The sequence below is a fragment of the Cololabis saira genome, chromosome 19 (assembly GCF_033807715.1).
Source record: "Cololabis saira isolate AMF1-May2022 chromosome 19, fColSai1.1, whole genome shotgun sequence".
NCBI lineage: Eukaryota > Metazoa > Chordata > Actinopteri > Beloniformes > Belonidae > Cololabis > Cololabis saira.
In genome coordinates this window covers 3,815,605-3,842,349 of record NC_084605.1, presented here as the reverse complement: position 1 = coordinate 3,842,349, position 26,745 = coordinate 3,815,605, and the positions used below count along the sequence as shown (strand labels likewise).

Here is a 26,745-nt window from a genome sequence, read left to right as displayed (position 1 = left end):
TGAAACGGTCCAGGAACTCCAGATCCGTGTCTGCAGATCCGGACTGGTCTGTCTCCATTCTCTTGAGTCCGGGGGATCCTTCAGGTCCGGGAACTAAAGGGGGACCTGCGCTCCGGGTCCGAGTCCAGGATCCAGGTCCAGGTCCGGCTCTGCGCTCCAGGTAAATCCAGGTTCCAGCTCCACTTGCGCGTCTCCAGCCTGGAAATGCTCGGATTCTCCTGCTGCTCCGACACACCAGAGTAACCTGCAGTTATTCAGGGAAAGTAAGTCCCAGTTAAACGTTAACTTTCATTCAAATAAACACTTTTAATGTCACAGCGTCGACTTGTGCGCAACAAACTTGTTTCTTATAAATTAAGTCCAGATCTGGAACTTATAATTCAATTTTAGCCTTTTTTTTCTCTCTTTTTGGATGATATTTACGTTTGCTTTATTAAAAGAGTCCATGTTCTGTTCTTTAAAGGTTCGTCAAGGCTTATCCGTATTTTTCTAATGCTGTTTATCCTTCAAATAACATCATTTCCCCCAGTTATCTTCATATATATTAATAGTTAATACCACATTTAACCAAATCTGAATATTTGTTGTAGATTTGCATTAGAAATGAAGTCAGCATTGGAGGTAAACACCGTTTAGTTGATATTGTTTAGTTATTGATCGAAATTAATTTGTAAAGTTTGGGAAAAAATTTATGGTGATTAGAAATTGTGGTTTGTTCTGAAATCAACGGTAGAAGTTTGAAGTTTGGAGTTTGGCAGTTAAACGTTAACTTTGATTAAAATAAAGACTTTTAATGTCACAGCGTCGACTTGTGCGAAACAAACTTGTTTCTTATAAATTAGATCTGGAACTTAGTTAATGATAATAATTCAATTTTAACGTTTTTTCCTCTCTTTTTGGATGATATATACGTTTGCTTAATTAAAAAGGTAAATGTTCTGTCCTTTAAAGGTTCATCAAGGCTAATCTGCATTTTTTTATTCGGTTTATCCTTCAAATAACATAATTTCCCCCAGTTATCTTCATAACGCACCTCCCAAATCTAATATCTACCTCATTCTGCTGCAACTCTCACTTTAAAAAAAATGTGTTATTAAGAGCTATCATTACCATGTCTACCTCAGTACTTCTGCACCTTTCGCTTTTTTAATTGTATATATGTTAATAAGTGCCACATTTGTTTTTTACTGTTGCTATTTTTAAATCTGGGTACAGTGAGCGAAATAACCGGAGTCAAATTCCTTGTCGTGCAATGTTCAAACTTGGCCAATAAAGCTGATTCTGATTCTGATATATTAATAGTTAATACCACATTTGACTAAATCTGAATATATATTTGTTGTAGATTTGCATTAGAAATGAAGTCAGCATTGGAGGTAAACACCGTTTGATATTGTTAAGTTATTGATCAAAATTAATTTGTAATAAGTTTTGAAAAACTTTGTGGTGATTAGAAATTTGTGTTGGTTCTGAAATTGACGGTGGAAGTTTGACGTTTGGTGTTTGGCTGTTTATTTCAGAAAATTTGATTTGATGTAATTTTTTCTGGACGCAATAGTTGGATAACAAAGTTATTTCAATTCAATGTAATCTGAAGATATTCTAGACGAGACCTCTGTTCCAGGTGAGAGAAGGAACCAGAGTGTTTTCATAAATATATGTTCAAGGTCTTGATGATCCGTGATGATCCGTGGTTTCCTGTTCAGCAGGAAGTCCGGATTATTCCGGATTATTCCAGGTGGGAGTTTGTTTATCAGGTGAAACTTGGTTATTTGGGGAAAATCCCACAAGGTTGTCGGATTTGAGGCTGTTATTGGGTTTTTGAGAAATAGATACTGATATATTTACAACAAAAACCCCCAAAAAGTGTTAGCAAAGAAGCGATGAAGGAAGTTTGGAAACTCCACACCTCATTTTAACCCTCGTGCTGTCTACGGGTCAAGGAAGGAAGGAAGGAAGGAAGGAAGGAAGGAAGGAAGGAAGGAAGGAAGGAAGGAAGGAAGGAAGGAAGAAGGAAGGAAGAAGGAAGGAAGGAAGGAAGGAAGGAAGGAAGGAAGGAAGGAAGGAAGGAAGGAAGGAAGGAAGGAAGGAAGGAAGGAAGGAAGGAAGGAAGGAAGGAAGGAAGGAAGGAAGGAAGGAAGGAAGGAAGGAAGAAGGAAGGAAGGAAGGAAGGAAGGAAGGAAGGAAGGAAAGAGGAAGGAAGAAGGAAGGAAGGAAGGAAGGAAGGAAGGAAGGAAGGAAGGAAGGAAGGAAGGAAGGAAGGAAGGAAGGAAAGAGGAAGGAAGAAGGAAGGAAGGAAGGAAGGAAGGAAGGAAGGAAGGAAGGAAGGAAGGAAGCAAGCAAGCAAGGAAGGAAGGAAGGAAGGAAGGAAGGGAGGGAGGGAGGGAGGGAGGGAGGGAGGGAAAAAAGAATGAAGGAAGGAAGGAATGGAGAAAACAAGGAAAGAATGTACGAGGGGAGAAAGGAAGGAAGAAAAGGAGTAAAGAAGGAAGGAAGGAAGGAAGGTTTATTATGCCTACCCTTTTATGAATTTCAACTCAGGAGGTTTTATACAAAACAAAACTAGTCATTTAGATTCAAACATTGAAAAAGAATAGATATATTGGACAAGTAACAGAGGAATCTAGACAAGAAGCAAAGACAAAAAAACTAAGAGAAAAACGAAAAAAAAAACATACTATAAAAAAAACATACTATAAATTACAAGATATATTCAGTGCGCCTTAAATATGAAGAGAGTTTTAAAATATGCCATTTATTGAAGGTGCGCCTTATAATACGATGCGCTTTACTGTGCGGAAATACGGTAAACTGATTTTATGGGTTGTATCTCCAGTCTTGATTCCAGTCTTGATTCTAAATACAGGAGGATATCATCAGCATATAAACTGATTTTATGGCTTGTATCGACGGCAAGATCTCTTTATAATCTTTCCGTCTGGATGCTGCGAGATGTTCTGTAAAAGTGGCAAATAGAGATGGGGAAGGTGGACGTCCTCGGCTGTGAAGAGCTGTGATATGAATCTGTGTGTGGTGACCGTTGCCATCGGTGACGTGTAAAGAATGCTAGGGAACCGGCCAGTTGGAGTGTTTGTTTGCAATGAATGATTCATTCAATTAGATGTGCAGGTTATTGGAGGAGCCTTTTAATAAAGCCTGTTTGGTGGATGATAAGCAGTTACCTTCAGTGGCGGAACGTTATGTCTACGGGCCCCAGTGCAAGACCGATGTACGGGCCCTTTAGTATGTCGCACTGTACATTGAGACGCAAACTGCAGGACAACGTCTTTAACTGAATAGACCTACTCACTCACGGTGCTTAGACTAGACTTTAATATCATCAGCGTGCGGTGACTCTTATCCACTGAAACCTTCCCTTGCTGAGTAAAAGTTTATATCAACATTAATACATCGCTGCACATTCACTTTACAATCAGTAGAAAACAAAAAGTAATATAAAATAAAACCTCATTCAATTACCCGTTGCATGCTGGGAGCTCCGCCTCTCCACCTTCAATACATTATAGGCTACAGCTGTGCTGTATTGACCAGCGTCTCTGCTGCTGTAAGAAGTGATTCTTACAGATATATATATTTTTAACTTTAAATTAGTTCTGAGTTCTCGTTCTCCAATTGATATTTGTCTTTCTCTCTCTCTATCACTCTTTCTGTCTGTTTCGCTCTCGTCTCTCGCTCCGCTCTGTTTACATTTCAAATTTCTGAATTTCCCGCCGGTTAATCTCGTCTTGTCACATGATCAATCCTGATTGGTCGACTCGACATGCAGCATACACATATTACCCATAATTCATCTCTGCATAACGTGATATATCTTTTTTCATCACGTTTTGAGTTTGTTTTGAGTGTTATTATATTTTCTCTATATAAAATAACATAAAGTACACTAATACTGTGATTCATTGACTTTTTCTCCAACCGAAGTGGTGACACCATGACCCAGATGAACGTGTACTGTACATATTAGAGGAGACGAGTGCGGGCTGTCCTCCCATTGAGGCGGTTACGTTAATGACGTGTGAATGGGGCTCATGTAGGACTTCTCTAGTCACCAGTTATTTACGGGGCCCGCTCGCACTCATCATGGCCCGTGACGGGCCCCCTGGCGTGCCGGGCCCCAGTGCAGCTGCACTGCCTGCACTGTCTATAGCTACGCCGCTGATTACCTGCTAACGGTTCGTGTCTGCTTCAATCAAAGACAACCTTGCCAGGTTTTACCTTCGCTCTGAAAGGTTTGTTTTAGCTTCTGTCTCTTTAAAACCTCCTCCTAAAACGGCCATTTTGCTCTGAATGGTTTGTTTGCCATTGAAAACAAGACAGGATACGTAATACTTGTCAGTATTGCACCACATAGTTGAAGTACTTTCCAAATGTGCAGTAGGAATTCAGTACATCAAACTCTGTTGACCCCCATGTTCAAATATCCAGTCATCCCTTTAGCTAATTATAGCACTTTTTGTTATTGATCCAAAAGTTTGAACCCTCCCTTCTTGGTTTCTCTTCTTTAAACATCACCAGGATTCAGGTTGAATTCAGCTTGTTTGTTTGGATCAGATTCCTGGTATTTGGCTGTTTTTTCACGTCTCATTTTAGCTTTGGACAAAGTTGAAGAGTTTAATTAAACAACATTTTTATGTGAAATAGTATAAAAATTCTTGAAAACCCACAGCGATAAGGCAAAAAGTCAAGAATGAGCCCCGAGTTCAGGGTTTTACAGATAATTGAGATTAATGTTGAAGTACAATTTCTAGAAAAAAGTCAAAATGTCGAGAAAAAAGGCGAAATTTTGACTTTATTCACGAAATTTCGACTTTATTCACGAAATTTCGACTTTATTCACAAAATTTTGACTTTTTCTTGAAATTTTATTTCAACATTAATCTCGACATTTCGACTTTTTTCTCGAAGTGCACAATAAAAAAAAAATCTTCCTCCTCTCAAATATTTTTTCTCCTGCCTGGCCCTAATACTCTTCCTAGCCCTTACTTTTTAACAACTTGTGCTTTGTATTATTTCACCTCTTTTCTTATCATTTTATTTGTTATTTACTGTTTAATTGTGGCTTGCCTTTGGTTTCACTTCTTTAAACATCACCAGATTCCTGGTATTTGGCTGTTTTGAATGTCTAATTTTAGCTTTAGACAAAGTTGAAGAGTTTACTCAAACAACATTTTTATGTGAAATAGTATAAAAATTCTTGAAAACCCACCCAGGCAAAAAGTCAAGAATGAGCCCTGAGTTCAAACTCAAACTCAAACTTTATTTATTTATATAGCACCAAATCATACAATATAAATGCAACACATGGTGCTTTACATGCAGAATAAAATAACAATCAAAAACACAATTTAAAACATTCCATACGACCCCACCCCCCACGCGTACACACACCCTCACTCACACTCATACACAGTAAGTGGACTGGTGACATGGCTTAGCACTAACGATCCAGGTGAGGAAAACACTACCTATGGGTGGCCGTCCACACTGAGAGGCTCCAACGACCACGACCACAAGGAGCATCGCCACAGAGACCCCCCCAACCCGGACAGACCGGGGCAGACCCCACACAGAAGGTGGAGTCCCTCCCCCAGCTACCCAGGCCTGAGGGACCCCCATGACGACACCCCCATGGGCGGAGCAGGCACACCTCCCAGTGTGGACGACCCCCCTGAGGAAACACTGGAGCTAAAAACTAAAAGATGAAAAGAAAGTAAAAAATGCCTAAAAGTGTAACATTTTAGAGAAATCTATACAAAACTGAAAGGAGCTTGAGGCTCCTTTTAAGAAATGAGACTCTCTAGCGCCACCCTTCACCACGACGGCCGTTGGGGGTACTGCAGCCAACAGTGAAGCCGGCACGGGAGAACGGGGAGAATGTGCATGCAGCGTCATGTGACATCACATCCACAGGACAGCGCGGGAAATTCGGGCCCGAATTGCAGCACATTTTGCAGCAACAGCCTGTTCAAGGCAACGGAGAGATACGCTAGAGGAATCATTCTTTTGGGTTTGGAACGCTTCATCTGACATTATTACTAGAAAACTTAAAACGTATACAAATTTTTTTCATAAATTCTGCCTCAATCCGGCCTCATGCTCCTTTAAGATGAATAATAAATAACATAAAATAAAAAGTCACTAAAATGGATTAAAGTCCATCCATCCATCCATTATCTATACCCGCTTAATCCCTTGTGGGGTCACGGGGGTCTGCTGGAGCCTATCCCAGCTCATTTTAGGTGAGAGGCATGGATTAAAGTGTTAAAGATAATAAAAAAGCTAAAGAAGTGAACACAATAAATAGCTGAAAAGACTAGGTAAAGTTCAGGGTTTTACAGATAATCGAGATTAATGTTGAAGTACAATTTTGACAAAAAAGTCGAAATGTCAAAGAAAAAAGTCAAAACGTTGAGAAAAAAGTCAAAATGTTAAAGAAAAAAGTCAAAATGTTGAGAAAAAAGTCGAGATGTTAAAGAAAAAAGGCGAGATTTCGACTTTATTGGCGAAATTTTGACTTTATTCACGAAATTTCGACTTCATTCACAAAATTTTGACTTTTTCTTGAAATTTTATTTCATTTTATTTGTTATTTAATGTTTAATTGTGGCTTGCCTTTGGTTTCCCTTCTTTAAACATCACCAGATTCCTGGTATTTGGCTGTTTTTGAATGTCTCATTTTAGCTTTGGGCAAAGTTGAAGAGTTTAATTAAACAACATTTTTATGTGAAATAGTATAAAAATTCTTGAAAACCCACAGCGATAAGGCAAAAAGTCAAGAATGAGGTCCTTGCTCTAATCTTTAGACATCTTTCTAAGGGGAGAAATATGTCAGATATTTGAAGCCTCGAGTTTCCACCTTGAGTTTTCAGCAATGTCAAATTTCAGAAACGCCATGAAACACCTTGAGCTCCCGGTGGTTGCTACGGCAACCAGGGGGGGACAAATGGGTTGAAATGAGACTCATACACAAATAATGTCCTGTAATTAATATTCCTGTTCACCTTTATACTCCGGGACGCGCCACATTCTCTCTGCAGACTCTTTTGTGTTGAGTTTAATCACAGTTACACCCAAACTTCACTCACAACAATGTTTACGCACATTTACACCCGTGTGTTTGAGTTGTTAAGGTAACAAATGAAGGGTTTTTTCTGTGGCTGGATGCTTTTATAACAGTTAAATTGCTCTTTGCTGTGTCAGATTTTCCTGGTAAACATTACGTTATGTTCTGGTTGGTTTGTGTTTACTCATGCGGGCGTAATATTTGCTGAGTTGGGTGTTGATAAGAGATATCTGCTGTACTTTACTGTGTACTCTGAAATACTTATGATCTCTGAGAACGTATGCAAAGTTATGGATAAGCCCTGAATGCAGGCATTGTGACGTAGAATTGTCAAATTGGTTTAATTCACCACATGAATTGTTACAAATTACTTTGTAATCCTGTATTTGACCCGGTCTTTGTACGTTTTGACCGTATAGAAACGTAATTATTGCCATTTTAACAATGAGATGAACCTGATGGATCTACTGCCCTTTACGGAAGAGTATAATAAAAATAATATTTTAGAGGAAGATTTTTTTTTTCATTATGCACTTCGAGAAAAAAGTCGAAATGTCGAGAAAAAAGTAGAAATGTTGAGAGAAAAAAAGTCGGAATGTCGACATTAATTTTGAAGAACAATATTGAGAAAAAAGGCGAAATTTTGACTTTTTTCTCGAAATTTGGACTTTTTTCTCGAAATTGTATTAAATTTTTCCCACATTCCGTTTTAATTTTCTCCATTTTCTGTTTTTAGGGTTTTTACATTTTTGAGAATTTGGTTTTTTAGCATTTTTTGCAAATGTAACCCCAAGACAGTATATAAAGTAATGAAATATAGACAATTTATGCAATTATAACTGAAAACTTTAATATTTTCATACTTTTAAACATATTTAAAGGCAAAAACATGGCGCCAGTTATTCTCGTGTCCAACAAAACATTCCTTTTTTGGGCATAAACAAAAAAATACCAAAAGTTGTAATGTAATGATGAAAAAAAAAATCGATCTTTAGACATACAAATCGATTTTTAGGAATTAATATCTATTTAGAATCGGAAAATCAATTTTTTTTTTTCAACACAGGCCTAGCATGCAGGTGTAATTTTTGCTTTGCTGAGATTTGGTGTTGATAAGTGCGCTGAGATATCTTATATCTTCCCTCCTCAGAGTTGACCCGTCGGTCCATCCCAACAGGCGTCGTCATGGCGACCAACGCCATCGTCATGGCGACCAACGCCACAGCCCCCAAGGGCTGCGGCTCCAAGGTCGACTCCCTTTACTACAACCTGTGCGACTCCGGCGCGGTGTGGGGCATCGCGGTGGAGGCGGCGGCGGGCGCCGGCGTCGTTTTCTGCTTCGTCCTCTTCGTGATGCTGCTAGCTAACCTTCCCCTGACGAAGAACCACGACCAGAAGAGCTCGGCTGTTCTCCACGCCGCCTTCCTGCTCTGCACCGCCGGCCTGTTCGGCCTGGCCTTCGCCTTCATCGTGGGGAAGGACTTCTCCACCTGCAGCGCTAGGCGGTTTCTGTTCGGGGTTCTGTTCGCCGGGTGTTTCTCCTGCCTGCTGGTTCAGGCCGTGAGGCTCAACGTGCTGGTCCGGCGTAGCGACGACAGCGCCGCGCCGCGGATCTGGCCCTTCTGCCTGGTGGCGCTGGCTCTCTGGCTGGTGGAGGTTTGTTTTTATTAAGGATCCCCGTTAGCATTAGCAACAGCGTTAGCTATTCTTCATCATGCACTTTGAGAAAAAAGCTGAAATTTCGAGAAAAAAGTCGAAATGTTGAGAAAAAAGGCGAAATTTCGACTTTATTCTTGAAATTGTATTTCAACATTAATCCCAACATTTCGACTTTTTTCTGGACATTTCAACTTTATTCTCGAAATTTTTGACTTTTTTCTCTACTTCTTTCACGAAATTTTGACTTTTTTCTCGACTTTTTTCACGAAATTTTGACTTTTTTCTCGACATTTCGACTTTTTTCACGAAATTTTGAGTTTTTTCTCGACATTTTGACTTTATTCACGAAATTTTGACTTTTTTCTCGAAATTGTACTTCAACATTAATGTCAACATTTCAACTTTTTTCTCGACATTTCAACTTTTTTTGTCAAAATTTTGACTTTTTTCTCAACGTTTCGACTTTTTTCTCGAAAATGTACTTCAACATTAATCTCGACATTTCAACTTTTTTCTCAAAATTTTGACTTTTCTCGACGTTTCGACTTTATTCACAAAATTTTCACTTATTTCTCGACATTTTTACTTTTTTCTCGAAATTGTATTTCAACATTAATCTCAACATTTCGACTTTTTTCTCAACATTTCAACTTTTTTTTCGACATTTCAACTTTTCTCAACATTTCAACTTTAACTTTATTCACGAAATTTTCACTTATTTCCCAACATTTCAACTTTTTTTGTCAAAATTTTGACTTTTTTCTCAACGTTTTGACTTTTTTTCGAAAATGTACTTCAACATTAATCTCGACATTTCAACTTTTTTCTCAAAATTTTGACTTTTCTCGACGTTTCGACTTTATTCACAAAATTTTCACTTATTTCTCGACATTTTTACTTTTTTCTCGAAATTGTATTTCAACATTAATCTCAACATTTCGACTTTTTTCTCAACATTTCAACTTTTTTTTCGACATTTCAACTTTTCTCAACATTTCAACTTTAACTTTATTCACGAAATTTTCACTTATTTCCCAACATTTCAACTTTTTTTGTCAAAATTTTGACTTTTTTCTCAACGTTTTGACTTTTTTTCGAAAATGTACTTCAACATTAATCTCGACATTTCAACTTTTTTTCTCAAAATCTTGACTTTTCTCAAAATTTCAACTTAATTCACGAAATTTTGACTTTTTTCTCAAAATTGTATTTCAACATTAATCTCGACATTTCGACTTTTTTCTCAACATTTCGACTTTTTTCTCAACATTTTGACTTTTTTCTCAAAATTTCGCCTTTTTTCCTCAACATTTTGACTAATTACTACAATTAATTTATCATAACTGATCCATTCAGGTTGTGATCAACGTGGAGTGGCTGATCATCACGGTGGTCCGGCACCCGCAGGGTCCCCCCAACGCCTCGGCCGACACTAGCAGAGCCACGGCGACACCCTGCAACGTGGCCAACCAGGACTTCGTCATGGCCCTGATCTACGTGATGGCGCTGATGTTGGCGGCGTTGGCGGCGAGTCTCGCCGTTCTGGCCGGCAGATCCGGCCGGTGGAAGAAGGAGGGCGGCCTGATCCTCCTAGCTAGCCTGCTCTCCGTCGGCGTGTGGGTGGCCTGGATCGTCATGTACGTCTACGGCAACGAGAGGACCGGCGGGCCGGCGTGGGACGACCCCACCCTGGCCATCGCCCTGGCGGCCAACGCCTGGCTGTTCCTCGTCAGCTACACCATCCCTAACGTCTGCTGCCTGAGCGGCGGTGGCGCCGAGGACCAGCTAGCCTACGAGCAGAACCTGTACGCCGGCCGGGGAGTCGGGTACGAGACCATCCTGAAGCAGCAGAGCCAGACCAACCTGTATGTGGAGAACAAGGCCTTCTCCATGGACGAGCCCAACCAAGGTACGACTTTATCTAGAGATGCACCGGTCAGGAGATGAGGGAAGGAAGGAAAGAAGGAAGGAAGGAAGGAAGGGAAAAAATAAGGAAGGAAGGAAGGAAGGAAGGAAGGAAGGAAGGAAGGAAGGAAGGAAGGATGGAAGGAAGGAAGGAAGGAAGGAAGGAAGGAAGGAAGGAAGGAAGGAAGGAAGAAAAGGAAGGGAGAAAAGAAGGAAGGAAACAAGGAAAGAAGGAAGGAAGGGAAAAAATAAGGAAGGAAGGAAGGAAGGAAGGAAGGAAGGAAGGAAGGAAGGAAGGAAGGAAGGAAGGAAGGAAGGAAGGAAGGAAGGAAGGAAGGAAGGAAGGAAGGAAGAAAAGGAAGGGAGAAAAGAAGGAAGGAAACAAGGAAAGAAGGAAGGAAGGGAAAAAATAAGGAAGGAAGGAAGGAAGGAAGGAAGGAAGGAAGGAAGGAAGGAAGGAAGGAAGGAAGGAAGGAAGGGAGAAAATAAGGAAGGAAGGAAGAAAAGAAGGATGGAAGGAAGGGAGAATAGAGGAAGGGAAGAAGGAAGGAGAGAGCAGGAGGAAAGAAGGAAGAAAGGGAAAAAAGAAGGAGGAAAGGAAGGAAGGGAGGATGGGAGAAAAGGAAGGGAGAAAAGAAGAAAGGGAGGAAGGAAGGAAGGAAAGGAAGGGAGAAAAGAAGGATGGAAGGAAGGAAGAGAAAAAATAGGAAGGGAAGAAGGAAGGAGAGAGCAGGAGGAAAGAAGGAAGGAAGGGAACAAAGAAGGAAGGAAGGAAAGAAAGAAGGAAAGAAAGAAAGGAAGGGAGCAAAGAAGGAAGGAAGGAAGGAAGGAAGGAAGGAAGGAAGGAAGGAAGGAAGGAAGGAAGGAAGGAAGGAAGGAAGGAAGGAAGGAAGGAAGGAAGGAAGGAAGGAAGGAAGGAAGGAGGATAGAAGGACATGAGAATGAGGTAATTTTGACCCGAAGACAGTACAAGGGTTAAATCTGGCTGTATAAACTTCGGCGCGTAACTAGTCCCACAGCTTTGAGAAAACGCGAAAAGTAAAAACGTAGAAACGTGCGCCTTAAGTGGGAATCGAGTGGTATGACTTTTATTAGCGATTGGTGGGCACGTTTTTGCCCAACATGCGAAAACGTGCGCTTTTTGGGCCATCCGGAACGCATTGGGAGAACTTTGGGGCCTCACCACTCGCACACCGTTACTCGAAGAATTCTGAACCGATTTAGAAAGTTGTAGGCCCTGAATTTAACTACAGTCCTGTGAATTTTCAAAGCGATAGCACAAATAGTTTTCGAACGAAGTGCAAAAACATTTCCACATTTCCAAACTAATGGGGAGATTTTCCCATGATGGGTGTGGCGCGGAATGTCACACTGTGGATGGGAGAAGGTAAAAAAAAAAAGCCAAAATTCACCTTTTTTCTGAGTCACCTAGCTTTCTCATACCTTCACGTAGAAATGTCATTCAAACTTCAAAACGGAGGAAGACTTCTCTTCTCTGCAAAACACCAAACTGTTTTTTCCTAGGATATACACTTTTCAAAATATGAGCACACAAGTGAGGACTGGAAATCACTTTTTCGTCAAATCTAGAGTGCGGAATTCAGTTGGTCGAGTGTGAGAAACAGCAAAAAATAACCCAAATTTTTATTTGTAACTCGAGCTCACGGCCAAACCGTAAAAAGGAGACAAATAATTTTTGGTCAGAATGTAGACATATGTGTTGGGATTCATAAAATGTGACTTGACGGGCGGGGTATGCACAAAATTTAAACGGGGGGGGGGGGGGCTAGAGCGGCGCCAATACCTGACTCAGTCCCCATTCACTTTAATGTAATCAAACGTTTTCTTCAAAAGAATCTCACTCTGTCTTTGCACTGACCTTACTCACTCATTTTAAGGAATATCTGAATAAAGATTGTCAGAATCTGCCAGCTTCTGTGTCTCTCACGGTGTTTTCGTTTTTCTGCTACGAGCTACGGTTTTATCACAAATCTGAGTTATTTAAGACCTTGTCAGAAGGCAGAACTTTTGAATTGTTTGACATAGGGTGGTGTCATTGGACTCGGTTTCGAGTCCTTGACCATAATCGGTGCAAATTAGCCCCGCCCCTTCTTCTGATTGGTCGATATATGATAGTTCCTATTTTCTGCAATAACTTTTGATTGGTTTGATATAGGAAATGTCATCAAAAAAAGTTTATTCAAAGCATCCGGTGCTGAAAACCTAAAAGTTTTCTTCCCAAATTCCCTTCTTATTTTTGGAAACAACCAAATGCCAAATGTCCGTTGAGCGGAGATTGTAACCTCCTTGTTTCCATGTTAAAAGAGAAGATACATAAGAAAGAATTTTACCCAGAATGGCTTTATAAATGAACATATACCATGATACACACTAGTATCCAACATGTGAAGACGAAGAACAGATGCTTCATATCCAGCACATCTCCGTAGTCAGTTACAGGTAAAAAGTTCTTTCAATAGTTTCTGTTTTACATCAAAAGAAAAGCAGGACTTGTTTCTATAATAGAATCCTTTGACCGGCCCAGGGCGGGACCAGGACCGGCTTTGTCCTTCCTGAAAGAATAAAACACACAACACACACACAACAATGTTCAAAGTGGCTCTTTTGTCATCAAAAAATATATAATGTAAAGGTATATATATGTATATACAATTTAGAATAAAAGCCAAGGGCAAAAATGTTAGCTTTTATAAACTAGTGCATTTAGGATTTAGAGAATGAAACAAAATACATAAATAAATCCATATGAGAAGTTGCCCGAGTTTAAACAAAAGAACTGTACACAAACATACAGCATATTCCACATGACATTACTAAATATCATTCCATACAGTATTTATATATAAGTACATACAGACAGGGGCGAAAATCCCGTTTCATAGTTGGGGGGGACAATAAACAGTAAAATTTTAGAGAATAAATCCAGTGGGGGACAAGGAATAAAAGTTTTAGCCTTCCTTTAATACAGCATTTTGACATTTTCATCTCTATCTCAAACAGGCAGAAGAGCTTTCTTAGAGCAATACAAAACAATGGTATTAGGTGGAAGGTGGAAATAATACACACATCTGACATAATACACTGATACAAAAACCCACAACCTTAACAAGAATATTTGTCTTATTTCTAGTTAAAATGTCTCATTTTTAGTTAAAAAAAATCTCATTACACTTAAAACAAGACTCATCACTCGAAAAAAAAAACAATTTTCACCTGTTTCAAGTAGATTTTCACTTGAAATAAGTAGAAAAATCTGCCTGTGGAACAAGATTGTTTTGCTTATTAGATAAATCTTGTCCCACTGGCAGATTTTTCTACTTATTTCAAGTGAAAATTTACTTGAAACAGGTGAAAATTGTCAAATAACAAGTTATTTTTCTGGTGATGACTCTTGTTTTAAGTGTAATGAGATTTTACTGTTTATTATTATTTTCGATTTCGGTTTCGGCCACAAATGTTCATGTTGGTGCATCACTACTAAATACTACTGCATTGTTCCAAAATTATTAATTCTGTCTCAAATTATTCTAGGGGGGGACAGCTTTACTAATGGGGGGGACTTGTCCCCCCTGTCCCCCCCGGGATTTTCGCCCCTGCATACATACATATATATATATACATACACACATACATTACCACAGGTACATGTCTATGTGTATTATACCTTAGTTTTGTATTAATCATTTTGTATTTAAAGGTGCTTTTAAATTGTAATAACGTGCTCCACATTTTCATTTCTGTATCTAAAATGTTCCACTATGGAGGATTTTTAGTGCCAAAATTAAATAAAGAAATACATCATTAATTAATTAAAATGGGAATTAAATATATCATTAATGAATTAAATGTGTAATTAATTAATTAAAATGGGAATGAAATATATCATTCATTAATTAAATTTAACAATAATTAAAATTGGAATTAAATATGTCATTAATTAAAATACAATTCATTTTAAGTAAAAAATATGTTTAATTTCAGTATTTAATTAAATATTTCAGTATTTAAGTAATTAATGACATATTTAATTAATTAATTAATTAATTATTTTATCCCTATTTTAATTAATTAATGAGTCATTTAATTAATGAATTATGTATTTATTTATTTATTTATTTAATTTTGGCACTAAAATCCTCCATGTTCCACAGATTAATCCTGTCACTGATTCATCGTTGTTTAACGTTGGTTCTTTGTTTTCTGAACATAAATGTTCCTCTTAGTTCATATTTCTAACTCTGCTTTGGAAAAGCTTCTGAATGCTGCCAGGAAGTGTTTTATTGTTGATTTGAAACATAAATTGCGCTGTTTTAAGGTTTAGGTTAACGGGGAAGTGAGACGTTGAGCGTTTTTCCAGAGGCATGGAGGCTGAAGTGATGGTATCTTTACAGAATTAAATGAGTTTAGTTCAGAATCTGAACTAGCCGGTTTCTCTGAGGGAACAAGGAAAGATAGAACAGACGTTACATCAAACTATGCAAAGCGGCTCATTTCCATTTGGCCGTTTCCTGTTAATTTGATCATCTGATCTGCAGTTAATGTAAATCTTTAAGGTCAGGGGTTCAATTTTGGTTTTGTTTTTTTGTTTTTTTGTTTTTGTTTCTTTTTTAAATTACGTTTATTGGAAAGTGGGTTTTTTTATTGCGTAATTTGTAATTAGTTTTATTTTTTTATTATTACATTAATTGAAATTTGATTTCTTAGGAAAAAGGGACAAATAAAATAAGCTTAGTCTTCTTTCTGTTCCCTTTCATTCAAGGAAAGAGATTTGTTGTAATTGTTTGTAATTATATTGAACTGTTTCGTTTTTCTTTTAATGAATGAAATAATAATAATGAAATTAATAATAATAATAATAATAATAATAATAATAATAATAATAATAATAATAATAATAATAATAATAATGATAATAATAATAATAATAATAATAATAATAATAGTAATAATAATAATAATAATAATAATAATAATCTAACACGAGTTACATTTGGATGTTGTTGAGTAAAAAAGCTTTTCCTTCTCGGTTTGGTTTTAGGGTTTTAAAACTGAATTCTGCTCCAGGTTTTTTACTAGACGGCGACGAGGTCTTAGACTTGAATATCGAAAAAAATTGAAATAAATAAATATATATAAATAATTTTTTTTTTTTAATTGTGCCCCTCGAGAAAAAAAGTTGAAATACAATTTCAAGAATAAAGTCGAGATTTCGCCTTTTTTCCTCAACATTTCAACTTTATTCACGAAATTTTGACTTTTGTTCAAGTTGAAATGTTGAGAAAAAAGTCAAAATTTTGTGAGTAAAGTTGAAATGTTGAGAAAAAAGTAAAAATTTCGTGAGTAAAGTTGAAATGTTGAGAAAAAAGTCAAAATTTCGTGAGTAAAGTTGAAATGTTGAGAAAAAAGGCGAAATTTCGGAAAAAAAAAGTCGATATGTTATTTTCGAAGTGCATAATGAAAAAAAAATCTTCCTCCTCTAAAATATTATTTTTATTTTCTCCTGCCTGGCCCTGATACTCCTCCGTAGCATTGCATTGTGGGAGTTAAAAGTGCTAAAGTCAATAGCTCTGATTTCTGCCGTAACCATTAACCCACAAGGTCCAGAGGAAACGTCCGTGACCGGTGACCTAAACCGAGGAGAAACTCCTGCACACGGAACTTTCAGAGTTTCAGAGTTTCGGTCGATGCCTGTTAATCAGTTTCCAAAATCCCAGAACCGCTGCAGCACCGTTCCCACGGAGACCGTTCCCACGGAGACCGAGGTGTGACGGCGGTTTCAGCTCGTGGACAATTACCTGAAGTTAGGAATGTAGCACCCTATAATGTAATAATTTCACCCTATAATGTAATAAATTCATCCTATAATGTAATAATTTCACCCTAAAATGTAATAATTTCACCCTATAATGTAATAATTTCACCCTATAATGTAATAATTTCACCCTATAATGTAATAATTTCACCCTATAATGTAATAATTTCACCCTATAATGTAATAATTTCCTGAAAATGTAATAAAATTAGCACTTAACTTAATTGAAAATGTAATAAAACCCAATAATGTAATAACTTCACCAATAATGTAATAAAATATCCTGACTGACGGATATTGTAATAACATTTTTACCAATAATGTAATACCTTATTACATTATTGGGAATTTATTACTTGATACTCAAAGTCTGCAATTTAACCCAATAGTCATTCTGATGTTTCAAATCCAGCGTATATAACATTCTTAGATACACACAAAACACAAAATGTAGAACTCTGGACTGAAAATTAACATATATATTACATTATTTGTCAACATTAACTTGACTTTTCGTCTTTTTTCTCGAAATTTCAACATTTTTCTCGACATTTCAACTTTTGTCTCGACATTTCGACTTTTTTCTTGAAGTGCATAATGAAAAAAAGAATCTCCCCACAGTTCTAACTAATATAGATTCATGCAGCATGTGTTTCTTCATTCTAAGGTTTATACAAGACCTTTCATTTTTTGTGGCTCCAGACATATTTGTGTTTTTTGTGTTTTTGGTCCAATATGGCTCTAAAACATTTTGGGTTGCCGACCCCTGCTTTAGGGGCTCCGTACTAAATAAATAATAAATAAATAAATGAAGTAAATGTGTGTGATTTCCCCCTGCAGGCTCCAAGCCGGTGTCTCCGTACAGCGGCTACACCGGGCAGCTCCGCAGCTCCGTCTACCAGCCCACGGAGCTGGCCCTCATCTCCAAGGCGGTGGGAAATGTGAGTGTGAACGCACATTTGAATACGTAGCGCATTTTGAATACCCCTTTTCTGCTGTAGGCAAATTGGTATTCAAATGAAGCGGCGTTGACGAGCCAAACACACGAGGGACGTGACAGAGGAAAGAGTGTTTGCTGTGATTCACTGCAGTAAAACGGCAGCCCTGGGGTTAACTTCCTCCTGGCCACATACGTTAGCATACCTTCCTTTCAAAATGTTTCAGAGCCATATTGGACCAAAAACACAAAAAACTAATGTTTGGAGCTGCAAAAAATGAAAAGTCTTGTATCATCCTTAGAATGAAGACAACACATGCTGCATGTAGCTATATTAGTTAGAACTGGGGGAAGATTATTTTTTTCATTATGCACTTCGAGAAAAAAGTTGAAATTTCGAGAAAAAAGTTGAAATGTTAAGAAAAAAGTCAGTATTTCGAGAAAAAAATCAAAATTTCGAGAAAAAATGTTGAGATTAATGTTAAGTACAATCTTGAGAAAAAAGTCGAAATGCCGAGAAAAATTCGAAATGTGGAGAAAAAAGTCAGTATTTTGAGAAAAAAGTCAAAATTTTGAGAAAAAAGTCGAAATGTCGAGATCAATGTTGAAGTACAATCTTCAAAAAAAAGTCGAAATGTCGAGAAAAAAGTCGAAATGTCAAGGAAATAGTCAAAATTTCGAGAGAAAAGTTGAAATGTTAAAATGAATGTTGAAGTACAATCTCGAGAAAAAAGTCGAAATGTCGAGAAAAAAGTCGAAATGTTGAGAAAAAATTCGAAATGTCGACAAAAAAGTCAAAATTTCGAGAAAAAAGTCGAAATGTCGAGATTAAAAAGGGGTTAACTTCCTCTTGGCCACATACCTTAGCATACCTGCTCATCTCAGACCTACATGTAAAGTTATGAACCCGCCCCCCCTCTCTGGAAGTCGCTCAGTGAGCAAACCCTCTCTTGAAATATGATGGGGGTTGTAAGTACACGAGGATTTCATCAGCATATAAACTGAATTTATGGGTTGTTTTCTTTATTGTTGTAATCTGTGCTTTAAATAAATCTGACATTGTTTATTATAAAACAGACTGATTTATTGCTTGTGTAGCTGAAAAATACATGAGAACAGGACCTTGAAAAAATAATCGCATATTAAATCGCAATATTGAGGAAAAAAATTGCAATTACATTATTTTCAAAAATCGTTCAGTCCTAGTATTAATATGTTGCAGAACTACAGTCATATAATTCATACAACAGCTCAAAAAACAGTTTTAATAACACTAACCCAAATCAATATCGGAATCGGATCAAATCAATTCTTGATAATCGATTCTGAATCTTAAAAATCGGAATCTAATCGATTCTTGGCATTTAAAGGAGCTGTGTGTAAGAGCAATAATAAAACGAATCATAAAATGACCCCGATATGTCAACAGACATTTAAAAATCATGTTCATTTCAAATACTTATGTCACTGACAACAGCACTCAAGCCAGGATATTCCAGTTTAAAAAGAGGAGTTGCAGCCCTCAACTGATGCTCCCAATCACCAAGTCAGTATTGTTTCTGAAGCTCCACCCTCCACCTATCTCCCAATCACCAAGTCAGTATTGTTTCTGAAGCTCCACCCTCCACCTATCTCCCAATCACCAAGTCAGTATTGTTTCTGAAGCTCCACCCTCCACCTATCTCCCAATCACCAAGTCAGTATTGTTTCAGAAGCTCCACCCTCCACCTATCTCCCAATCACCAAGTCAGTATTGTTTCTGAAGCTCCACCCTCCACCTATCTCCCGATCACCAAGTCAGTATTGTTTCTGAAGCTCCACCCTCCACCTATCTCCCAATCACCAAGTCAGTATTGTTTCAGAAGCTCCACCCTCCACCTATCTCCCAATCACCAAGTCAATATTGTTTCTGAAGCTCCACCCTCCACCTATCTCCCAATCACCAAGTCAGTATTGTTTCTGAAGCTCCACCCTCCACCTATCTCCCAATCACCAAGTCAGTATTGTTTCTGAAGCTCCACCCTCCACCTATCTCCCAATCACCAAGTCAGTATTGTTTCTGAAGCTCCACCCTCCACCTATCTCCCAATCACCAAGTCAGTATTGTTTCTGAAGCTCCACCCTCCACCTATCTCCCAATCACCAAGTCAGTATTGTTTCGGCATCCGCGTTGCCAGCTCGGCTCTAATTATCGCAGCCATGGCAGCCTACGTTCCTGCTGCATTCTGCAGCCAACCTGGCAACCTCTGGTCGGGGGGAGGAGGGGGAGGGTACACGCCGCTCAACAATATTTTGAAAGTGACTGCAGTACCAGTTTTGGACATTTCTTACAGACGGCTCCTTTAAATCGATCCCCAGCCACATACCCCAATTCAAACCGTACTTCTTTCTGTTATCCACCTTCAAATATGCCACTAAATTCCTGGGGGTCCATATTGATGACCCTCTAAATTTTAAATGTCATATTGACCATATTGTAAACAAACTGTCCAAGTATGTTGGTTTGTTCTATAAGATCAGACACTTCCTTCCTCTGTCTGCCCTTCTGACGTTGTACTAAACTCTCTGTGAACCTCATCTCAACTACTGTAATGTGATATGGTGCAACACCTTCACATGCCATCTTAAAAAACTAGTATCTTTGCAAAAGAAAGTCATACGGGCCCTGTCTTGGTCAGAGATAAATTCCCCCACCCACCCTCTATTTCACCGCTTTGAGTTACTAAGACTGGCTGAGTTAAACAATTATCATAATGCTTTTCTTATGTTTCAAATTGTCAAAAGGCTCAACCCTAGACTTAGTAGTCTTGTGCCAATCTCCAGTCCTCAGCACACGTACCAAACAAGAATCAGTATGAGTGTTGTTTGCAGGGGGCCGCAGATTTGGAATAGGATTGACGATCGTGGCCTCAAGGTGTTGCGTTCTATCTCCAAGTTTAAAAGACAACTAAAAAATTATCTTTTACTAACCTATATATGATATAAAAATGCTTCTTCATGGACTGCTGGGGTGTATGTGTGTAATTGTATGTGTATGTAATGTTAAGTATGTACCGTATTTTCTGGACTATAAGCCGCACCTGTATATAAGCCGCACCCGCTCTATTTAAAAAAAAAACAATAAAAAAAAGATATACAAGCCGCGCCTGTATATAAGCCGCACCCACTTTTATTTTGAAAAAAAAGATATGCAAGCCGCAGATATTTATGTTGTTAGATTAGATATTTACTACATGTACAGAAGGATTTTGAACTGTAAATGATGTACATGTTTGTACCTAAATAGATCTTTCCTAACAGTGTCTTTTAACACGGCAGCAACTTTGCTGATTAAAACTGGACAGAACCAAGAGAAAATAACCGGTATTTATTTATCTATTTATCTGTTTGAAATCTGCTTCTACTTCTATCTGCTAAAGAAGAAGTAACGTATTCTTCTTTGCATTTATTTTGTCTTAGTTTTGATTCTAATTCCGGTTAGAGCGCCCCGAGCGGTGGAAGAAAAATCCACAGAATAGCCGCACCTTTGTATAAGCCGCACGGTTCAAAACCTATGAAAAAAGTAGCTGTTTATAGTCCAGAAAATACGTTAAGTGTTTTTTTGTGTACTTTGTATGCATTTGTCCATCACCACCTCTTTACGGATGGTAACTGCTTGTACCATTGACTGTACCCTCACCCTTATATGAACTATGGGCCCCCACCTAGAAGCTTTCCTAGCTCCTTGGTGGACCCATTCACTCTACCCGTTTAATTCAACTGTATTATTATAACTATTATTATGGTATTGTGAATAAATTCCAACTTCAAACTTCAAACACCTTGTGGGTGGAGTCTGTGAGGAATAGTTCTGTTATTTAAAAAAAAGCGATCCTCTTCTGACACTGATGTTCATGTCTCTCCTGCAGCAGCACCAACCGGAGCGTTCCTACGACATGATCATCCCCAGGGCGTCCACGGGCTCCGCGGGCCCCCCCGGAGGGCCCGGTACCGGCACCGGCGAGGCCGGGAACTCTGCACAAACACATGTAGGTCCAACTCCCTCCTCCTCCGCATCATTATCACCCGCTCTCGTCTCCAGACGCTTCCCTGTCCCCTCTGGCTTCCTGCCGTTTCCATAGCAACCGCTACTAACTACCCGCTCCCTTTGTCTGGCTTCTTTTCTTTTCTCTCTTCATTTGTCAAATTGGTTTAATTCACAAATTGGCACAGATTTCTTTTGTAATACTGTGTTTGACCCGGTCTTTGTTCGTTTTGACCGTATAGAAACGTAATTCTTGCCATTTTTTTAAGTGAAATTGAAATTTTTATTTCGAACATGAAACGGTCCATCATAAACATGCTCGAAAAGGAGTAGGGAAAAGTAAAAACTTATTAAATCCTACCCCCAAACTCTATTTCATTATAATCAAAATTAATTTGATTTCTATACAAAAACAAAAGATATCTATATATACACATATATAACACATACACAAACATATATATATATATTTTTTGTGTATATATATATATATACACACACATACATACATATATACACATGCACTTTTTGGATTTGACATACATATATATAAATACATACAGTATATATTATTATACATATATATTATTATTATATATATTTATATATAAGAATGAGATGTACCAGCTGTACTCTACTGCTTTTACTTTTTAACAACTTGTGCTTTGTATTATTTTATCTCTTTTCTTATCACTTTATTTCATTTTGATTGATTCATTGATTGATTGATTGTCCCCTCTGGGGAAAATCAGTTATCAAACAGCTCATGACATTTAAAAAGAGGAAAACAAACTGAAAAAAGTGCAACATGTGCAGATAACAACATTTGCATGTGTTAAAGTGCAACATGTGTCAATAAAAAGTCCAAGTCAGCCTAACAAGTTAGCCTAACAACTCCAGGTCTCCCTGGGCCTGCAGGGCCTGGTTGGAGACTCAGAGTGCAGCTGGAATAAAAGACTGTCCAAATCTCTCTGTGCTCTGACGGGGGAGAACAAATCTGTGGCTGAATTTGCTCCTCATCCCCGTCAGCTCCATGTACAGTGGATGAGAGGGATTGGCCAACATGGCCGCCAGTTTTTTCCCTATCCTCTGTTCAGCCTTGCCTTGCCTAATTTGTGGCATTCACTACCTCAAGCCCTCGTTTTCTGCAACATTCTTGGATGTATTATATTCTTGGGTTGGGCACCGAGAACCGGTTCCAAATAGGGACCGGTTCCTTACGTCCGGTTCCGGAACTGTTAAGAAGATGTTTGCATTTCAATTCTTTTATTCGGTTCCCAAATGTCCGCACTAGTTGGTTTACGAAGTTTGTATTACTCCGCCCGCCGCGCTCGGTTTATTTTATATTACTCCGCCTGCCGCGCACCGTTTATTTTGTATTACTCCGCCTGCCGCGCTCCGTTTGTTTTATATTACTCCGCCTGCCGCGCTCCGTTTATTTTGTATTACTCCACCTGCCGCACTCCGTGTATTTTGTATTACTCCACCTGCCGCACTCCGTTTATTTTGTATTACTCCACCTGCCGCACTCCGTTTATTTTGTATTACTCCGCCTGCCGCGCTCCGTTTATTTTGTATTACTCCACCTGCCGCACTCCGTTTATTTTGTATTACTCCGCCTGCCGCGCTCCGTTTATTTTGTATTACTCCACCTGCCGCACTCCGTTTATTTTGTATTACTCCGCCTGCCGCACTCCGTTTATTTTGTATTACTCCGACTGCCGCACTCCGTTTATTTTGTATTACTCCGCCTGCCGCACTCCGTTTATTTTGTATTACTCCGCCTGCCGCACTCCGTTTATTTTGTATTACTCCACCTGCCGCACTCCGTGTATTTTGTATTACTCCACCTGCCGCACTCCGTTTATTTTGTATTACTCCGCCTGCCGCGCTCCGTTTATTTTGTATTACTCCACCTGCCGCACTCCGTTTATTTTGTATTACTCCGCCTGCCGCGCTCCGTTTATTTTGTATTACTCCACCTGCCGCACTCCGTTTATTTTGTATTACTCCACCTGCCGCACTCCGTTTATTTTGTATTACTCCGCCTGCCGCGCTCCGTTTATTTTGTATTACTCCACCTGCCGCGCTCCGTTTATTTTGTATTACTCCGCCTGCCGCGCTCGGTTTATTTTGTATTACTCCGCCTGCTGCGCTCCGTTTATTTTGTATTACTCCGCCCGGCGTGCATCGTTTGAACGAAGCCACTACTCTGTGCGGAGCGCTCTCGCTTGCTGCCTGAGAAGGCAGACATGATAATCTTCCTGAACAAGGATTGTTTTTGAACTGTCACATGACATTGTCAAAGCTCCAGGGTTTGTTTTATTTTATTTTTCACCTGGGGTGCAGCTCTTTGTTTTTAGACTGCTACCAACTTGTGTGTTTCAGCAATTCAGCAGTTAGTTAGGGACCCTCCTTGTATTTGAATACCGTAGTTAGAGTACAGCAACCAAATTAAACTGTATCAAGTCAACTGGCAGTGTGAATAAATAAAAATGGCCTGTGTAAAGGTGTTATGGCTACTCTTGCATTAAATAACCGCTAGCTACCACTAAATAAATTCAGTTTTTGTGATTATTGTAAAGTCAACCACGGAGAATATTTAAGTTGAGAAATTAAATTCTAAGTTTTTTTAATCTGATCTCCGCGAGTGCTTAATCCATTTAGCGAGTCATAAACCTCCTCCTCAGACTACTTTGCTATTTAAACATTTTTTATTTAATGCAAGAGTAGCCATAACAAAAGGCTTTTTCAAATGAAAAAAAATTATCTTGTGAAATATTTGTGACCTGTTGACCTGCACCTCAAAGAATCGGAACAGGAATCGAAATTGAGAATCGGAATCGGAATCGTTAAAATCCAAACAATGCCCATCCCTAATTACGGCTGTGAACACGCAGGATTCCTCGGGCGGTTTAGATTCTGACGTTTCTCTGTCTGCTTGTCCTGCAGGGTCACGGCCTCCAGAGGACGCCTCAGTGGTGACCCGTCCTCAGACCCGTCCTCAGACCGGACCAGAACCGCTTCACTTTACGTCCTTTTCCCTCCTCGTTCTCGTCCAGGGGTCACTGAGACACACGACCCTCTAACCGGCAGCAGATAAACCTCCCGTTGACGGATCGTCGGCGTGACGCCGGAGCACCCGGACAGAGAAGAGTTTAGTCTGTAACCGACACCCAGAGGTGAAGCTGCAGAACGAAGGCTTCCTGCAGCCGCCGCCATCGCTGAGCTCAGAGCTCAGAGCTGGACAGACGGATATATTTATATATTTACCGTATTTTCTGGACTATAAGCCGCTACTTTTTTCATAGGTTTTCAACCGTGCGGCTTATACAAAGGTGCAGCTTATACGAAGGTTTTTCTTCCACCGCTCGGGGCGCTCTAACCGGAATTAGAATCAAAACTAAGACAAAATATATGCAAAGAAGAATACGCTACTTCTTCTTTAGCAGATAGAAGTAGGTAGAAGCAGATTTCAAACAGATAAATGGATAACTTTCTCGACACTTTGACTTTTTTCTCAAAATTTCGACTTTTTTTCTCAAAATTTCGACTTTTTTCTCAAAATTTCGACACATTTCGGCGCTCTAACCGGAATTAGATAAGAAAACTAAGACAAAATAAATGCAAAGAAGAATACGCTACTTCTTCTTTAGCAGATAGAAGTAGAAGCAGATTTCAAACAGATAAATGGATAACTTTCTCGACATTTCGACTTTTTTTTCTGAACATTTAGACTTTTTTTCTCGACATTTCGACTTTTTTTCTCGACATTTCGACTTTTTTTCTTGACATTTCGACTTTTTTTTCAACATTTTGACTTTTTTTCTGGACATTTCAACTTTTTTTCTCGAAATTTCGACTTTATTTCTCGACATTTCGACTTTTTTTTCAACATTTTGACTTTTTTTTTCGACATTTTGACTTTTTTTCTCGAAATTTCGACTTTATTTCTTGACATTTCGACTTTTTTTTCAACATTTTGACTTTTTTTCTGGACATTTCAACTTTATTTCTCGACATTTCGACTTTTTTTTTTTCAACATTTTGACTTTTTTTGTGGACATTTCGATAAACGCTCGAGGCGCTCTAACCGGAATTAGAATCAACACTAAGACAAAATAAATGCAAAGAAGAATACGCTACTTCTTCTTTAGCAGATAGAAGTAGAAGCAGATTTCAAACAGATAAATAGATAAATAAATATCGGTTATTTTCTCTTGGTTCTGTCACGTTTTAATCAGCAAAGTTGCTGCCGTGTTAAAAGACACTGTTAGGAAAGATCTATTTAGGTACAAACATGTACATCATTTACAGTTCAAAATCCTTCTGTACATGTAGTAAATATCTAATCTAACAACAGAAATATCTGCAGCTTGCATATCTTTTTTTTAAATAGAACGGATGCATCTTATATGCAGGTGCAGCTTATAGTCCAGAAAATACGGTAATTATGGAGAGTGATGATGCTGACAAACTGTTGGATATGGACTCTGGTCACATGATTCAAATATAATATAAATATATCTAATATGATATATATTATATATAAAAAATGCATATACGCCATAGGTTTTTACTACCTTGGTATTAACCATTAATATTTATGCAAACCAAAAAAAATGTATGTACATAAATGTGTTAAAGTGTCACTGATTCATCCCTGCCATGAATGATTGTATTAATGTGTATGTTTAATACTTTTTAAATTCCATTTCAATTACATTTTTTTTATTTATATAGAAGCTATTACAGCACAGATTGTCTAGGAATGACGTCCTCATGGCAACAGAGCTTCTTTCACGTTTCTGCACGCTTTTAAAAGTCTTTTTTTGCTGTTATGTGAATGTTGTTAATGTAAAAACAAGAGTTAAAACGTTCTCCCAAATAGCCAAAGATGTATAAATATGAACTGTACTTCATGAATGTTGAATAAAAACTGATTCTAGGGACTAAAGAAATTCTTCTATCAACAGTGTTTGTGATAGAAAACAGTCGGGTGGTAAAACATAACTAGACACGTTTATTTAGGACTGAAGTTAGATTTTACAACATTAAAACGGTTCTGGAGGGATTTTTAACTGCTGTTTTTTTTTTATGATGCACTTTCACAACTTGATTGTACTTTATTTCTATCAAAATTATAAACAAAACAACAACCAAAACTGTCCTACAACTTAAATGAAAACAAAAGTTTACTTTATCTGATATTACAAGTTCAAAGAAGTTGTCAAAAAAATCATTTCAGGGTCTAAAAGTTACCAGAGTTATAGTTGTATTGTGTTCATTATGTCTTAAGATGC

General features: G+C 38.3%; 1 protein-coding gene across 4 annotated transcripts; it reads left to right on the top strand.

Annotated features, from left to right (window-relative positions):
• LOC133419525 (G-protein coupled receptor family C group 5 member C-like) lies at nucleotides 1–26,745 on the top strand. 4 transcript variants are annotated; one of them, XM_061708739.1, is made up of 6 exons: nucleotides 1–160; nucleotides 8,235–8,740; nucleotides 10,100–10,652; nucleotides 17,322–17,422; nucleotides 21,327–21,446; nucleotides 24,395–26,745. In XM_061708739.1, the coding sequence occupies exons 2-6, from the start codon at nucleotides 8,270–8,272 to the stop codon at nucleotides 24,425–24,427; spliced, it is 1,278 nt and encodes a 425-aa protein (XP_061564723.1). In that variant the 5' UTR covers nucleotides 1–160; nucleotides 8,235–8,269; the 3' UTR covers nucleotides 24,428–26,745. The 4 variants fall into 4 exon arrangements, with proteins under 4 accessions (XP_061564723.1, XP_061564722.1, XP_061564724.1 ...); XM_061708738.1 differs by having other exon boundaries at nucleotides 1–263; nucleotides 8,262–8,740; XM_061708740.1 differs by having other exon boundaries at nucleotides 1–263; nucleotides 21,330–21,446.

Bases quoted from the DNA above. Each gene is read 5' to 3' on its own strand.
- LOC133419525 (XM_061708739.1), top strand. From the start codon at position 8,270: ATGGCGACCAACGCCATCGTCATGGCGACCAACGCCACAGCCCCCAAG. The intron at 8,741-10,099 runs GTTTGTTTTTAT...TGATCCATTCAG, and splicing joins TGGCTCTCTGGCTGGTGGAG to GTTGTGATCAACGTGGAGTG. The intron at 21,447-24,394 runs GTAGGTCCAACT...CTTGTCCTGCAG, and splicing joins GGAACTCTGCACAAACACAT to GGTCACGGCCTCCAGAGGAC.